This window comes from Polyodon spathula, chromosome 1 (assembly GCF_017654505.1).
Source record: "Polyodon spathula isolate WHYD16114869_AA chromosome 1, ASM1765450v1, whole genome shotgun sequence".
Classification (NCBI taxonomy): Eukaryota; Metazoa; Chordata; class Actinopteri; order Acipenseriformes; family Polyodontidae; genus Polyodon; species Polyodon spathula.
Window position 1 is genome coordinate 54,859,216 of NC_054534.1, and position 16,379 is coordinate 54,875,594.

Here is a 16,379-nt window from a genome sequence, read left to right on the forward strand (position 1 = left end):
TCCAGATTGATAGGCATCAGTAACTTTTTTTCCCAGAGGTCTTCAGGAATTTCTTTTGATCATGGCATGATGTGCCTCTAGAACCTATGTGCTGATAACGTCACTCTGATGGTAAGGGCCAAAGTTAGTCAGATTTATATTGGGCAGGGCTGGCCCAAATCAGGCCTGATTGTTAACCAAAGTATTGAAACAGCTCACTCTAATTATCCCCTTAATTGAGCTGAGTTAACTAAGGGGGGGCAATAACTTTTTCACACCTGAAGATTGCATGTTTAATTACCTTGCACACCAAACAAATGGAAGAAGCACCAAACTTTGGTGTCAATTTTTTCTCTCAGACTCCCTCTATATACTACTACAACCCACAAAAAGATCTGCTCAAATTCAGTGTGAAAAATGTGCAAAAATGCAGAAGATCATACAGGGGGCAAATATTTTTTCACAGTACTGTATATATTTGAGTGATTACAATAAGAACGACCCAGAATTATTGCAAACATATTAAAGGGGACAGTAAATTATAAACATGTGTTTTATGGCATTTCCACATGTTTATTTATTATTGTTAGATTTGTGGCTATAACTTTAACTATAAATAAAATGAATGTGCAGACACTAGGCTTTCATAATTAAAGTGAAATAGTCTGTAACTCACCGTGTTCAATACAGATAACAAAAACCACAGAAAAAGTGGGTTGTTTTTTAGACATGACAGTGTACAATGAAACTTCAACATGTAGGGAACATGTATAAAATATTTTTTTTAACAAATTGGATAATAAATAAAAGGAATTATGACCATATATGCAAAAGGGTTAATGGAATGTGCAAAAGGAAACAAAAAGAAAAAAAAAAAACACATCCAAATTATTCGTCCCAGGCACCCTGATCATGTTTCACAAGATGGAGCTGTTCACTGTGGCATGGCCAGCGCAGTGGCAACCATGGCAACAAAACCTTAACAGCTCTTGTCTTGTGCATCTGATCCACAAACACAAAAAACAAATACATATTTATTGGAAAAAAGGTCTGTGTACCTTCTATGTCACCATTTCTCTTACTTTGTAAAGATTTTGTGTGAAAATGTTTGTTTACTGCACCAAGGTAGGACTGTCTTACAGCGCAGCAGTAACATTGCAAAACACTCGCATTCAAGGCTATCTCCTAATATGGTCATCTACCGGAAAGAGACAAATAAGAACCTTGTTTTAAAGCTCTGAATCTCCTCTTTCCAGTGATGTATTGCGGGGGGTCTCTCACAGTGCCTGAGTAAAACGAGTTAAAGGGCCAAGTTGGCGGTGGGATATTTAACATTGGACGGACCATAAAGAGATAAAGCTACTAACTCTTTAACAAACATATTCATATATACAATAACAATAATTAAATGTACTTACATCCTGATTGCTCATTTCCCAGTAAGGCCTTTCCCCATAGGACATCACTTCCCACATGACAATCCCATAACTCCACACATCACTGGCTGATGTAAACTTGCGAAATGCAATGGCCTCTGGAGCTGTCCATCGGATAGGAATCTTTCCTCCCTTTGAAACCCCAAAAGAGAAATACTATCAAAGACATGGGAAAGAGATGATGATTTTTTTAAATAAATGCAACTGACAAAAGGCAGCTTATCACAACAGAAAGAAAGCTGCAAGCAGTTGCACATTGACTGCTAATTGACTGTCCAGGAGGTTTGCCTTTTCCAAATCTATTTAATGCTGACAGAATCCTCATCTTAATTTACTAATCTTGGAGGCAATGGCTGGAAGATAACACAAATTCTGTACTCAGAGATTGTGGTAAAATGCCTTGAAAAAACATGTGACAAAAAGTAAACTCATCAGCACTGCTAAAAAATAACTAATTGCACTCTTGCTATCCAATACTGATGTTTATTTTTAACCTTTTCCTAAGAAGTTGTACATAATGGAGATTTTTTTTTTTTTTTTTTTTTTTTTTTGCCAACTATACAAAATAGACTCAAAAGGCAGTTTCATACTTGTTAATGCAACACTAAATCATAAATATATTTTATATGTTCAAAAAGCTAAAATAGAAACAGTTGAAAAAAAAAAAAATTTTTATACAAGCCACATTTCTTACCCCTGTCTAACATAATAATAATAATCTTTATATAGCGCCTTTCATAGTGGACCGCCATCACAAAGCGCTTGACAAGATACAAGACTAGGATGTGTGAACTATGCATCAGCTACAGAGTCACTTACAACAACGTCTCACTCGAAAGATGGAGCACAAGGAGCTTAAGTGACTTGCTCAGGGTCACACAATGAGTCATTGGCTGAGCTGGGATTGGAACTGGTGCTTGTTGCAAGCCTGTTTCTTTAACCACAGGACCACACATGATGCTAACATACCCTAGTAGTGTATGCTGCTTCCGGATCATCTTCTAACACTCGGGAGAGACCAAAGTCAGAGACTTTACAGACAAGGTTACTGTTCGCCAGAATGTTGCGTGCTGCAAGGTCCCGGTGCACGTAGCCCATGTCAGAAAGGTACTTCATACCTGATGCTATTCCTCTCAACATTCCCACCAGCTGAATCACTGTAAACTGACCATCATTCTTCTGCAAGTAGAACATCAAAAAAGTTTATTTTAGTGTGCAGAGCTTTTAGATTTCCCTTGTAGAGAATTTATTTATTTTAAAATAAATAATAGCACAAGTAAATAAATAAATAAATAAATAAATGCATAATGATACATGGCACTGGAAACTAGAATAATGTTTTTCAATAGACTTAGATGGATACTAAACTATTTAGTGGCACTAAGAAGAGTTCAGTTTGTTTATGCCTCCACATATTATATGTGTGGGTCAGCAAACAGATTACTGATTATGTATGGCAGCATGAGTGTCTAATCTTGATGGCATGCACCTCAGAGGACAAATAAATCAGCTTGTCAGGGGGTCACATGATGTGGTTTGAGAAGATGTAAGTCTGCTGAGCTCCTGTCAGTGTTTTCTAAATTTTAAATACTCCATGCTTATTGTTGCTAGGTGGTCCCAAACAAACAGGTGAGTACAGAGCAAATGTCATTAGTGTGTTTTAAAACATCTGTAAAATTGTATAGTAAGAGGTCTATAGTTTAAATTAAATGATAGTTTGCATGGTATACTGTTTTTGTGGCAGACTGCACCACCATTCAGAAAATAAATTTGAAAAATGTAGTCTGAATACCCTTGTCATCTGTCAGCTATATCTGTAAAGCATTTAATAAGTCACGGATGAAAATAAGACACCCATTTCACAGCAATTTGAGCCATTCCAGATTTTACGGTGACCTTAATCATTCAGACACAATTGAAGGACCTTTTTATTTTATTGAGTTTACATGTTACCATGTGTTACTACAACTGTTTAAATAAGGTGTGTATATTATTTTTATTATTATTATTTTTTTAGATCTTGACCACTTTTTTTCATTTTTACATTGCAGTGCTCTCTGGCTGTTTCTATTATAGCTCCAAGATTGCCTCTCGTGTATTTCTCAAATACATTTCCCATCATTCTCCTGTTCACTGGTAAAAGTTTTAAAAAGTGGTCAAAATGTAAAAAAAAAATTAAAAAAATAAAAAAATAAAACAAATCTAAACAATTATATTGGAAAATATTTAAATAATAAAAAGATTTGAAAGGTTCCAAAATCTTTAAGGTTCCTATAAGATTCAATAGGGTTGAAAGACCTATTCATCTACTGTACATACTGAGCAGCTTTTTTCAGAATAGTGCTTTTGGTCTTTTATATTTATGCAATACAATACAAATGTACTCGTATATAGTCCTCCATCATAACAACAACAAAAAAAAGATCACTAATGACTAATGTGATGATAATAATAATAATAATAATAATAATAATAATAATAATAATAATAATAATAATAATAATAAAAACATACACAAGCCTACATCTTCACTGGTGCTGGCTAGCATGAAAACAGTCGTAACGTACAACACCCAGACTAGATGCAGATCTGTTTTTTTTTTTTTTTTTTTTTTATTAAGATTTCTTTATCTTTAAGAGGATTTTACAGAGTAAAGTCTTTTTTCTAGGTTTGTTACAGTTCTGTCACCCTTAAACAAAACAGAACAATGGTATTGTGGAGGTTCAGGTACCACGCAATATAAGCCGTCTTGTCTTGACCACCTTTATAATTCAATCTCATTATTAATGCATGTTGCAATTGTTACTCCCAGCAAATATTAATTTGTAATCACAGGACAATACTGTGTGGATCCTACCTTTAAAAATGTATCAAGAGAGCCATTTTCCATGTATTCAGTTACTATCATTACAGGTTTACCTAGAGAAAAAAAAAAGCAAACATGTATTATTATTAGTTTATTTATCCAAAGCAACTTACAGAGACTAGGGTGTGTGAACTATGCATCAGCTGCAGAGTCACTTACAACAACATCTCAGCCAAAAGACAGAGCACAGAGAGGTTATGTGACTTGCTCAGAGTCACAGTGAGTGAGCTGGGATTTGAAGCAGGTACTTTCTGGTTAGAAGCCCTTTTCTTTAGCCTCCTACTGATGTTTTTGTGTGATTTAGATCTGATGTTCAATAGTTGTGTCCCTCTCAATGAGACAAAGGTAGAAGCAAAAGTATAGTAATTAGAAATGTTTGGTTTTGGGTTTTAAAGCTACCACGTGTCACAGCAAAGTGCATTTCATCACTGCACCACCTTCCTAGACAGTGGTTGTTTTGTGGTGATAGTCTGATGTAGTCAAGTGCTGTAGTAACCTTGCTATATACAGCTACGGCCAAATGTTTTGCATCACCTTATAAATGTAGGATTGAGACATAATTAAACACATTAATTATATTAACCTAATTTAGATATTTTATTTAACATCATGTAATCAAAGAAAACGATGAAACTATATTGCAAAAGTGTACCAGAAGCCATAACAGTCGTACTTAGTATTTGCGGTGCATTCCATTGTGTTTTAAGACTTCCTTAATCCTCTCAGAATGAACTCAGTGAGGCACTGAAGGGTCAAATTATCCTTTAGATTCCTACATGCTGTCTTTACACTTGAGTCCAGCTCGTTTCAGTTGCATGGCTTCTTAGCAGGCCTCCCTGACACTAGACCATTCTCCAAGAGAAGCCTTCTCATGGTGTGCACAGATGCCTTCACTTCAACTTCTTTCCACTGCCACAGTAAGTGAACACTACTGTCTGTCCTACCTCTCAAACTTGAATGATGTAGGTGGCGATCCTGGTGACCTGTGCTGACTTTTGGGTGCCCGGACCTGGTAGCAGCTTTACATCTTCCAGTCTTATATTTCTGGACGATCCTAGAAACTGTGCTTTGGCTGGCATAACCTCTGTTGGCTATCTGACAACTGCTAAAGCATTCCTTAAAGTGCAATGATGGCTAAGCATGTTTTAAAGGAGGTGTGGCTCTTCCCTGTGCCTTGCTCTGAAGTTACAAAATCTGTAAAAATCATGTTTATATAGCTTACAGCTACCTGTAACCACTTCTAGTTGTCACCTTTTGATTACTTCTAATTGAGTAACGTGTCAAGATTGTGACGTTTTTGAAAATCGTGTATTTTACTGTTAGATTTTGAAATGTCACGCTTTTCAATTTTTGTCAGTTTTAGTTAAGTATATGGAAAACTACAAACTTGTATGTAATTTAATATGTTAAAGTAACATTGCCCAGCAGGTTTTATGCAACTTTATAAAGCAAAATTAGATAATTCTAAGATGCAAAACATTTGGCCATAGCTGTAGTCCAGCATGTGCTTTGGCTTACATACACATAAACAAGACAAATGAAACCTTTCAGTGCAGAAAAGTTGTAAGTCAGCTTATTTTAAAAACCTGGAAATTTTTTTTTTTTTTTTTAAACAAAGCAAAAAAAAATCATTGTATGTAATCACTTTTACAGACTGAATTGCTTAAAATAAAAAAATGCATAACAGTAATTAATAATCCCAGTAAGATCACTTGTAAATTATTCTACACCTACACCAGCACACCTTTCTGACAGAAATGACATCCTTAGTGCTTAATTATCAGGCTCTGTCTGTCTGAACTGTAATGCTGATATTCATGCAGAGCAGTCTTTGCAACTGTTTTGGTACCTCATTTTCCACAAGCTTGGCTCCGTGGTATGGAATTAATTAACAGTGTATTCTCTTTAGATTTGCCCTTTATATTTCCATGTTAATGTTATAAAGAACAATGTAATCAGTTCTGGTTATTTATATAGAGAAATTTGAAAAAAGGGAAATGGTGCATTTCAAAGTCGAGAAAATGGTTTTCGGTATTTTTGTTAATTAGTTTTGTCAAAATTAACAAAAATCAAAGTAGAACAAACTAGAACAAAAAAATCTATAAAAAAATAATGAAGAACTACTGAATTTAAAGCAACAAAAATCACACAAAGCTTAGTTTGGTCTTATGTATATTAGCAACACATAGCACAGACTTATTATTGCCTAACATATGGTTGTAGTTAAAATTATTCATAATTACTGAAGTCTCTTCAAGGGTCAATAAAATGTTGTTGATTTGCTTGCATTAACACTTGTGGCTATGTTGCTTATATGCACCCATGTCAGTGTATGTCATGTTTCTCGTTTTCCGATCAGACATATTCTGAAGTAGAAAATCTATGTTGACAATGGAGGGTGTTGGTACACTTTTGTAAATGGAATAAAATGTACCAAAATGTGATTTTTCACTGGGGGCTCTACTATGGGTACAGTACATGATATGGACATTTGTAAAATGTAAAGATCTTGCCATGTGTTTTATGTTCAATAAGACATTATGCAAAAATACCACATTGGTGTAAGTACTATATATAAGACACCTAATAAGTGATGAAACTGAACAATACACGATGATCAATGCCCTTTATTTTTTTGTATATAACATTTGACTTCTGTATTTATATAAAAAAAGTGCAAGTTATATTGATGGACAGATGGAAAAGCAGCTTACCTACTTCTATTTAATGTGAATGCTAACAGCTGTCTGAGAAACAGTGTTAATCTGGTGAGTTCAAGTGTTACAGAACACCCTTTAGTGTTTATAACAAACACAATGCTAACTGTTGCTGTTTCCTGTGCTAAACGTATTGCTGATATATCTTTTTTCAACATAATATTGGTTGTTTTGATATTTTTATTCACATATCTTGTTCATAAATTAACAGGAAAAAAGTTCAGAAAACTTCTTCGGAGTGGACTGGTAGATGGCAAAAAACACTGAGGATTGCATTTATCTGTCATACTTTTTCCACATTAGCCATTTTAAACAGGGATATGCCTGATGCTGATAAACTGCAGTGCTAGTCCTTAAAATTGCAAAAATTTGTTGTGCACTATGAAGATTTTGAAAAATAACGATGATGATATTTTAGTTATATTGCAGTCATTTAGTTTGAAATTGAACATTCTGAAATGGTTCACAAAAATGTAGCAGGTAGCTTATAGGGTATTATTTTTGGAATCCATTATTCCATGATTCAGGGAAAATAGGTTAATCATTTTTGTTTGTTTGTTTGTTTATTTGTTTCTTAATTAACTTAGTTTTTTTGTAATGGGATGGAAATTACAGGAATAATAAAATAAAACCACAATTTTACAAAACTAGGAACAAACAATACATAAGATACATTTTAACTAAAAGTTAATAGCCTTCTATTCTTTCCTTTTGCAAGAAATGGGAAGTTTCCCTTTGCACATTGATCACTATATTTATTAATTTATTTTCTTTATATTAGACATAGCCCATGTCCCCATATTTCAAATTTTGCAAAAACAATGTATTCTGTATTTCCATTATAATATGTGCGTTTGCTATTGCAAACTTGAATGCGTTTTTACAAAAAGTCAATATTTTATTTTATTTTATCAACTACCACTTTTGAAGCAGTGTCTAAGTCACTGGGTCCTGGAAATACTACCGGTTTGTGTGCGGTATGGACTACTACCATCTTTCTGTATGGTATTATAAAAAACAATAAAAGCATGTCTTGCTTATTACTTTCAAAAAAAGAAAACAAGAGTGTACATGGTTTTGTGCTGAGCAATGGCATATGGTAATAAATTTAAGGAAATGATACTGTACTTTACCTTTATTGTAAAAGTTGCATAGTTTTATAAATATAATAAAGCACATTAATTATATTAGTGCTGGTGTTTTTTTATATTATTATTAATAATTACCAATTTTTACTATTGGTAGTTGCTTATTTTGCCAGGTTTTCAGTGAACTGATAAAGTCAACCACCATTTTTACCCTGTCCCTTGGAATTCATATTAAGTGTATATTGAACATTCTTTATGTAGCCTAATCTATGTGATCATAAAATAGGCTGAATGAAAATGTGTATTAAATTTACAGCTGTAACAAACACATGTATTAAACTTTTTCTTTCTGCTGCTTCCTAACTGCCAGTTTATCCACTCTATCCACTAGGGCATTCTCCCCATCTCAGTACCCATTGACTGTCACTCTCTCTGCATCTCCTTCTGCTAAAAACATAGGTGTTATTCTTGACCCCTCCCTCTTCTTCTCTCATCTCTTGCCTGACACGCTTGCTACTTCTTTCTTAGGAATATCTACCAAATCTATCCTTTTCTAACTACTTATTCCACCCAACTATACTGTATTTTAACATAACCTCATACTGCTCTGTAACACCTATAAGTCACCTTGGCTATATGCATCTGCCAAGTAAATAACAACAACAACAACAACAACAACAACAACAAAAAAGCTGGCCTTAGCAATTTAGTCAGGACTTTTTCTTTGGATAGAAATGCCAGAAGTTTTCAAGGTGTCTCTTTGTCATCGACTGAGTCACACTGAAGATTTGATAAATTATTTGTTCGGTTTCATTCATCAGTAGATTTATGATTGATACAAACTTCAAAACAATTGTTATGTTGAAAACAATACTTCAGTAATACATATTGTATAGCACAGGAGACAGCATATATCAGTTTTCAGTACTGCAGTAAATTAATTAAATGCAGTAAAAGTCTTTTTTGCAAACTTAGAAATTATCTACGAAATGTACAAATTTCACCTCAAAATCGATAAAATAAAAAAAAATTAAATAAAAAAAAACTTTTGTTTTGGTAAAACTTGAATTTTTTGGAATAATAAAAAGGGTCTTGAGTATACTGTACAATTGCTGCCCCTTGCAGCACATTTCTTAAAGATAAATATTGCAGTGAGTATGCAATATGACGTAAGCCAGCCAAGTTTAGTCGTTCATCCACAACTTAAACACTAAATCTTAGAATCTAAATGTGTTTCAGCACTTAGTAACTTTGCATGAAAACAATCTCACCATAACTAATTAAATAGTTTCAGTGTCCTATACAGAACAGTCATACAAAAAAAGATTTAAGTGCATTTAAGACAGACCGGTTTGATGTGTTATGTGGAGTTATTTTCTCAAGACTGTTTGCCTTGTATAAATACATCTACTGTATAAAGCACGGAAATTATTACATTGTAGCCTCAGAGCTGTACAAAAAACTTACTCTTCGTCACCACCCCTTCTAAATGGATGATGTTGGGATGATCAAACTGCCCCATGATACTAGCTTCTCCAAGGAAGTCTCTCCTCTGCTTATCAGTGTAGCCTGCTTTCAGAGTTTTGATAGCCACAGGGATATCCCTTTTTCCAGGGAGCTTTAGACGTCCGCTGCACACTTCTCCAAATTCACCTGAGGGGAAGAAGGAAAGAATACATAAAACAATCAGTTTTCATCAAGAGGCAGATAAAATGATATGCAAAGTGACAAAAGGTTGCTTTTTCTTACCAGCTCCTATAACTCTTTCTATTGTAATGCATGATGCATCGATTTCCTTTGCAAATTCGTGGACAGCTTGATTAGGGTCTTCATAGGTATGAGGGTCAATATATGTCCGCATACCAGGCAGTTTAACTGTGTAAAGAAAGTACATTTCTCATTTCAATAAAACATTTTGGATACCATTTTAACCACTTTTTAATTTTTTTATGTTTGAATGTACCAGTACCTTTGGAATATAAACAGTCTGTGACACTGTTTCTTTAAATCTGTAAATAGTCTTTCAGTAGGATCAGTATTTTAAAAGATAAAAAAAGGGTCAAAACATTACAATTTCCTCTGTGTACATACTGTAGGAATAAAAATACAATTTTTTGCAGACCTGGAGAAAAAACTTCAGTAGCTACAGCTATGGCACTTGTGTCGAGGTAGCCGTCTCTGCTGACTTAATTTCCTATGGAGGTTAGAATTTGATTGGATTTGTAGTTTTTAAGTTATTTACATTTACAAAATTTACCAAACAAGATTATGATGCACCAAAGACAGGCAAAGTGGTAAGTACACTGCATATTTAGAAAAGTGCAGTATCTGTGTGATTTGTGCCAGCACCGAGACTTTGTAAACAATTGTAAATGAAGCCCATTCTGTTCAAATGCTTATTTATTCATGTCATTTCGATTATAATATGTCTGTATTTAAACACATAGCTTCAGTTGCTCTTTATTTAGTCCCCACAGAAATCCACGGAAAAACATCCTAAAACCGGCAAGGAGAAAAAAGGGTTTCTGCAAAATTCTATGGCAATGACTAATGAAAAACAGTGATGATGAGTATAAATAAATAAAAAAAGTCACAGTTAGTTGAATATTTTTTTTAAATGAAATTGCATTACTAAAATCTGAAAAAACCCAGAACAAACATGTTTGCCATATTTTATGGAAATCAAAGAAGAAAAAAAATATACAATAAATTGATCACATTAGTAATAACAACATTTGCCTGGCAGAATAAGATTGTAGTTGTTCACTGGGATTCAAATTAGCATTGGTACATTTTACAAATGCACAATTTTACAAATGTGTACCAGGCTTGGTGCATTTCTGTACAAATGTAACAGGTATTTTTAGAAACATGTGTTATTCAACAAAATGTTGTAATTATAAAACGTATATACACATCAAGACAGCACACAGAAATAGTCTGGAAACAGTGACAGGCGACACTGATTGGCTGATAGAGTAGCATTTGTGTTTCTTTGACCGAAGCCACAATGTGAAAGAACTACCATCACATACCACAAAACAAACAGGAAAGTAATGATTTAAAAAAAAAAAAAAAAAGGATTTTCACAAAAATGTTAAGTCATCCCAAGTAATTGGATAATATCTAATATAGTTCACTGCTCCCTTCCTTTTTGAGCATTCATGTTACTACACCATGTACAAAAAAGTGTGTATTTTCATATATAATAATAATGACATCTTTCAGGACCTGCAACATAGGGAGCAGAAGCAAGGTCCTAATTGTTTTTCTCCAATGTATGTGAGGTCTGTGACGTGCAGGAATGCTTGGAGTAGGAGGGGCTGTGTTTCACATCGGTCAACCAGCCTATGGGCGACAGGCACGGACCACAAGAGTTACTGGTGATTGGCCATGGAGTGGAACGAGACAGGACTAACTGGGGCTACAGACCAGTGACAGGGGGGGTGCTTGTTGTTATTGTGAAGCAGAGACAGAATAGTTCCACCTTGAGAGTCCTTTAAAAAATGAATTTGTTTTAGTGGTGTAGGTCGTGACCCACCACGACTTGTTAATTATTAGTTAACAATTGGCAGATTATTTTTGATGTATTAGTGTAATAATATCGAGTTTGGCCTGAGGCTGAAGGCTCATTTTTATAGCATGAAAGATTTTTGTTACAATATACACACACTGTCAGCATCCCGGTCTGTACGAATGGGATGCCACTTCTGCAGTGAAGTCAACTCTTTTGTTTTAAGAAACACGCGCTGTGTAACTGTCTCATTTTATGTTGCAACAAAGCTGAAAACTACATTGATCATTTGAAAAAAGTAGTAATGTAGGCACATCTCTGACCTGAATAAAGGTTGTCAAAAATCACTCTTTATTTTTTTGGCTTGTTCAGCAAACGTGGCAAAGCAAATTTGATTTCATGGGGTGTTTGCTGAGGCTGTAAGGATAGAGGAGAGGAAGCAGAAACGAGCTTGTTAATGGGACAGAGGTGGACAAAGAGAGTCCAGACTTAGGTATACTTAGGTTAGAAGGTGAGCCAATGGCCCGGACTTAGAAGCAGGCTTGGAGAGGCCTGGACTTATGACAGGTTGAGATCCCCAACTGATGAGCCGCCTTTATGTAGGACCATGCTTGGTCAAAGGCTGAAGGCTGAAAACAGGGCTCTGACTCGGCAGAGGCACCTCTCGGGGCGAAGGAAAGTCTGATGAATCAGGACCTGAAAGGAGAGATAGCAAAGGGTTCCCTGACGAGGTGAGGCGCAGGCAGAGAGGCATCCCAGAGGGAACCTGCAACAGAGAGGTGGGTTAGTCTGGGACATGGCACTGAGCGTAAAGTGGGCCATGTCCCGAGGGAAACAGAACAGAGCCTCGGGTGACGAGGTAAGATTAGCACATGAGCTGTGACAGGATAGTGTGGCCGGGGGTCTCCTCTGACTCACAGCGGTGAGAACCCCCCAGAGCGAAGACAAGGCCACTGAAGCCGACTTGAGGTCGGGGAAGTCAGACTCATTTTCCCCCCAAAGAATGGACCCCCGGCTCCCCACAGATACCCCACCATGGGACAAACAACAGGAGACGCATCAGTGCATAACATAAAATACAGGCACGTCAAAAAAAAACGAGAAAGGAAAGGACAAACAATACAAACAGGAGAGAGTTGAAATTGAAGAATGTCAGTTGATATAGGTAGGCAAAAGGTTGAGGCAGGAGGGGAACTGAGAATCCCTCGGAGTGACAACGAACTGCAGGAATGGATAGAAAAGTTGGAGTGTGCAAGATCTGGTGGAAGCGACAGCGAGTGGGAGAAGTACAGGCGTGGAAAAGTACAGAGCAGTTTAGAAGCAGTAAGGAGAAATTGCATCTTTAATTGCTTTAACCAGAAAACACAGGACATTGGGGAAACACAGCAGCAGCTCAAAGTCAAACAGCCGCGTGTGTTTTTCTGATAACAAACAAACTAAAACTTGGAGCAGCTGATTCAAATTCAGCGCCGTTCTGAGACAGCGGGCGAGGGGAGGAGTCAACAGCACAGCAGAACAACGCAGTTAAACAAGGCAGTCTTCCCAGCGACAGCGAGTGGGAGAAGTACAGGCGTGGAAAAGTACAGAGCAGTTTAGAAGCAGGTTGAAAGCAGGCTGACGGCTGCAGAAGAAACTAAACTTTAAAAAAAAAAACTCAACATGGTCTTCAAGCCAGTAATCTGTGACACCTGCTTAATGTGGGAAATCCGAGAAAACCCAACGGAGCTAAACCAAGTGTGCATAAAGTGCCGCACGATCCAGGATTTGCATAAACTAGTAAGTATGCTAGAAATGGAGCTGGAAGAAGTGAGACAGCAACAGGATCTTGAGGAACTGGCACACCCACAATTCATGGATGTCTGCATCACCCCTAACAGACTGAAAGCCACCAGGGAGATAGAAGGTCAGAACAGCTGGGTTCAGGTAGGCAGAAGCAGGGAAAAAGAAACTTCGTCAAACACAACTACCAGAAATCAAAACAACCAACAAATTTGAGTCACTTCAGAATTTTAATGAGCAGAACCAACAACAAGAGAACGAAAGGAACAACATCCAGGACCCTATTGACAGTGGTGACCAGACAGCAAAAAGAAGGGAGGTCATGACTGTTGGGGACTCCATATTGAGAAACACAGCAAGTTCAATTTGCAGTTTGTACCCCCTTACTACAACAGTGTGCTGCCTTCCGGGAGCCTCGGTCAAGCACATCACTGAGAACGTGGACAGGCTCCTAGAACGAACAGGAGACGACCCGGTAGTAGTCGTCCATATCGGTACAAACAACATTGGAAGAGACATACCAAAATCCCTGCAAAACAAATTCAGAGAGCTAGGAAGGAAATTAAAAGAGAAAACCAAAACTATGGTATTTTCTGGTATACTACCGGCACCTTGCAAAGGACCATACAGACAGCTGGAAATAATTAATCAAAATGCATGGCCGAAGACGTGGTGCACACGGGAAGGCTTCACCTATCTTGATCATTGGACCAAATTCTACAACGAGGACTATCTGTATAGACGGGACGGACTGCACTTAAATAACAAGGGAACCAGTCTACTTGGAGAAAAGATCCTCGAGCAGGTTCAGAAGCATTTAAACTAGAAAGGAAGGGGGGAGAAATCAACAAAAAAACAGAAGGGAGACCGCATCAAAACAAGAACAACAACTGAGAAAAGGGGCGAATTTATGTCTTTTCGTTCACATAAAGTCAGAAAAAAACAACATATGAATCCAAATTAACATGTATTTATACTAAAGTAATACAAAAATGACTACAAAAGATTTAGAAGTGAGTAGTTTTTTTGAGATTTACGATTATACTGTAAATCACTTTCATGAATCACCCCCAAATGTAGTCTCCCATCATGTTCTCATTATACTGTCCTTGGTAGCGGCGTTCAAAGTCCAGTATATCCTGGTGGAAGCGCTCGCCTTGCTCCTCCGAGTAAGCTCCCATGTTCTCCTTGAATTTATCAAGATGAGCATCAAGAATATGGACTTTGAGGGACATCCTACAGCCCATTGTGCCGTAGTTCTTCACCAAAGTCTCAACCAGCTCCACATAGTTTTCCACCTTGTGATTGCCCAGGAAGCCCTGAACCACTGCGACAAAGCTGTTCCAAGCTGCTTTCTCCTTACTAGTGAGCTTCTTGGGGAATTCATTGCACTCCAGGATCTTCTTTATCTGTGGTCCGACAAAGACACCGGCTTTGACCTTTGCCTCAGACAGCTTAGGAAAGAAGTCTTGAAGGTACTTGAAGGCTGCCGACTCCTTATCTAGAGCTCTGACAAATTGTTTCATAAGGCCCAATTTGATGTGCAGTGGTGGCATCAGCACCTTCCAGGGGTCCACCAGTGGCTCCCGCTTGACGTTGTTCCTCCCCACAGAGAACTCTGTCCGCTGTGGCCAGTCCCGCCTGTGGTAGTGCACCTTGGTGTCCCTGCTGTCCCAAAGGCAAAGATAGCAGGGAAACCGCCTTGGAGACCCATCAGGAATGCCACCATTTTGAAGTCTCCTATGACCTCCCAGCCATACTCATCATACTTCAAGGAATCCAGCAAGGTCTTGATGCTGTTGTAATCCTCTTTGAGGTGCACCGAGTGAGCCAGGGGAAGAGATGGGTACTATTTACTATTATGGAGCAGCACGGCTTTGAGGCTCCTGGATGAGCTGTCAATGAAGAGGCGCCACTCATTCTGGTTACAGGCGATTCCGATTGCCTCGAACAGACTGGTCACATTGTGGCAGAAGCAGAGCCCACCTTGACGGGTGAAGAAGCTGGAAAAAGGTTGGTGATGCTTCCTCTGATCTGCGACTTGCACACTTTCATCCAACAAGTTCCATTGCTTGAGCCTAGATGTCAAAAGCTCGGCATTAGACTTGGTGAGACCAAGATCAACAATCAAGTCGTTGAGGTCTTTTTGGTTGTGGTAGTATGGGTTTCTCTCCTCAGCTCCACCTCTGAAATTGTCATCTGGATCCACAATGTCTTCCTCGCTCTGACTTGCTGCTCTCTTCTAAAGACGGCTGCTCTCTCTCCGGAGGAGTGGGTATGGGGAGCTCATGGCAGTGTGGCACCGGGGCGATGGACGAAGGAAGGTCCGGATACGTGATAGCAGGTGCATTCTTGCCAGTCCGACGTTTGGAAGGGTCCACCATGCAGAAGTAGCAGTTGCTTGAGTGGTCAGTGGGTTCCTGCCAAATTCTTGGGATAGCGAACTTCATGGCTCTCTTTTCCCCTCTGTATCATCCTACAAAAATACATTGAAAATTGTAAAACATTTTAAAATGAAAAACTTTTACAATTTTAAAAATTTTAACAAGTTTTATAACATAAAATTCCAAGCAACAATTGTCCATCTTACCTTCCAGAGTTTTTTTGCAGTGCTCGCAGGTGAAATGAGGTGCCCAGGGTTTGTCTTGACCCCCGACAGGCATGCCGAAATATGCCTTGTAAGCCTCACACATCTTAGCAGATGCTTCCATGCAGTACTTTTTCGCTCTTGTCTTCATAAACTGGCCGCAGACATAGCAAAATGCGTCTGCCGGATGCTTGCAGCCTCTTGATGCCATCTCAGAAAAATGCAGCTGGAACTAAACTGAACTGGTGGGCATAAGGCCCCTGTATTTATACTACTATTTATATTACTGGAAAGTTCTAGAAAGTTCTAGAAGTTACTTCAGGTTTACTCAGCACTGAATCTATCTGGAATGTTCTGGAAAACAGGTACATTTGAAAATATCACTGTCCTGGTCACAAAAGCAAAGTTTGTGG

At 37.7% G+C, this 16,379-nt stretch overlaps 1 protein-coding gene across 3 annotated transcripts in view; it reads right to left on the bottom strand.

Moving 5' to 3' along the window:
- Positions 1–16,379, bottom strand: part of LOC121319734 (ephrin type-A receptor 5-like) — a 189,083-nt gene that overhangs the window by 18,989 nt on the left and 153,715 nt on the right. For all 3 annotated transcript variants that reach the window (XM_041257486.1, XM_041257478.1, XM_041257507.1), the window contains exons 10-14: positions 9,836–9,961; positions 9,554–9,739; positions 4,273–4,334; positions 2,385–2,594; positions 1,398–1,547 (exon numbers count right to left, since the gene is read on the bottom strand). In XM_041257486.1, the coding sequence (XP_041113420.1) occupies positions 1,398–1,547; positions 2,385–2,594; positions 4,273–4,334; positions 9,554–9,739; positions 9,836–9,961 (734 nt within the window). The remainder of the gene's footprint in view (positions 1–1,397; positions 1,548–2,384; positions 2,595–4,272; positions 4,335–9,553; positions 9,740–9,835; positions 9,962–16,379) is intronic.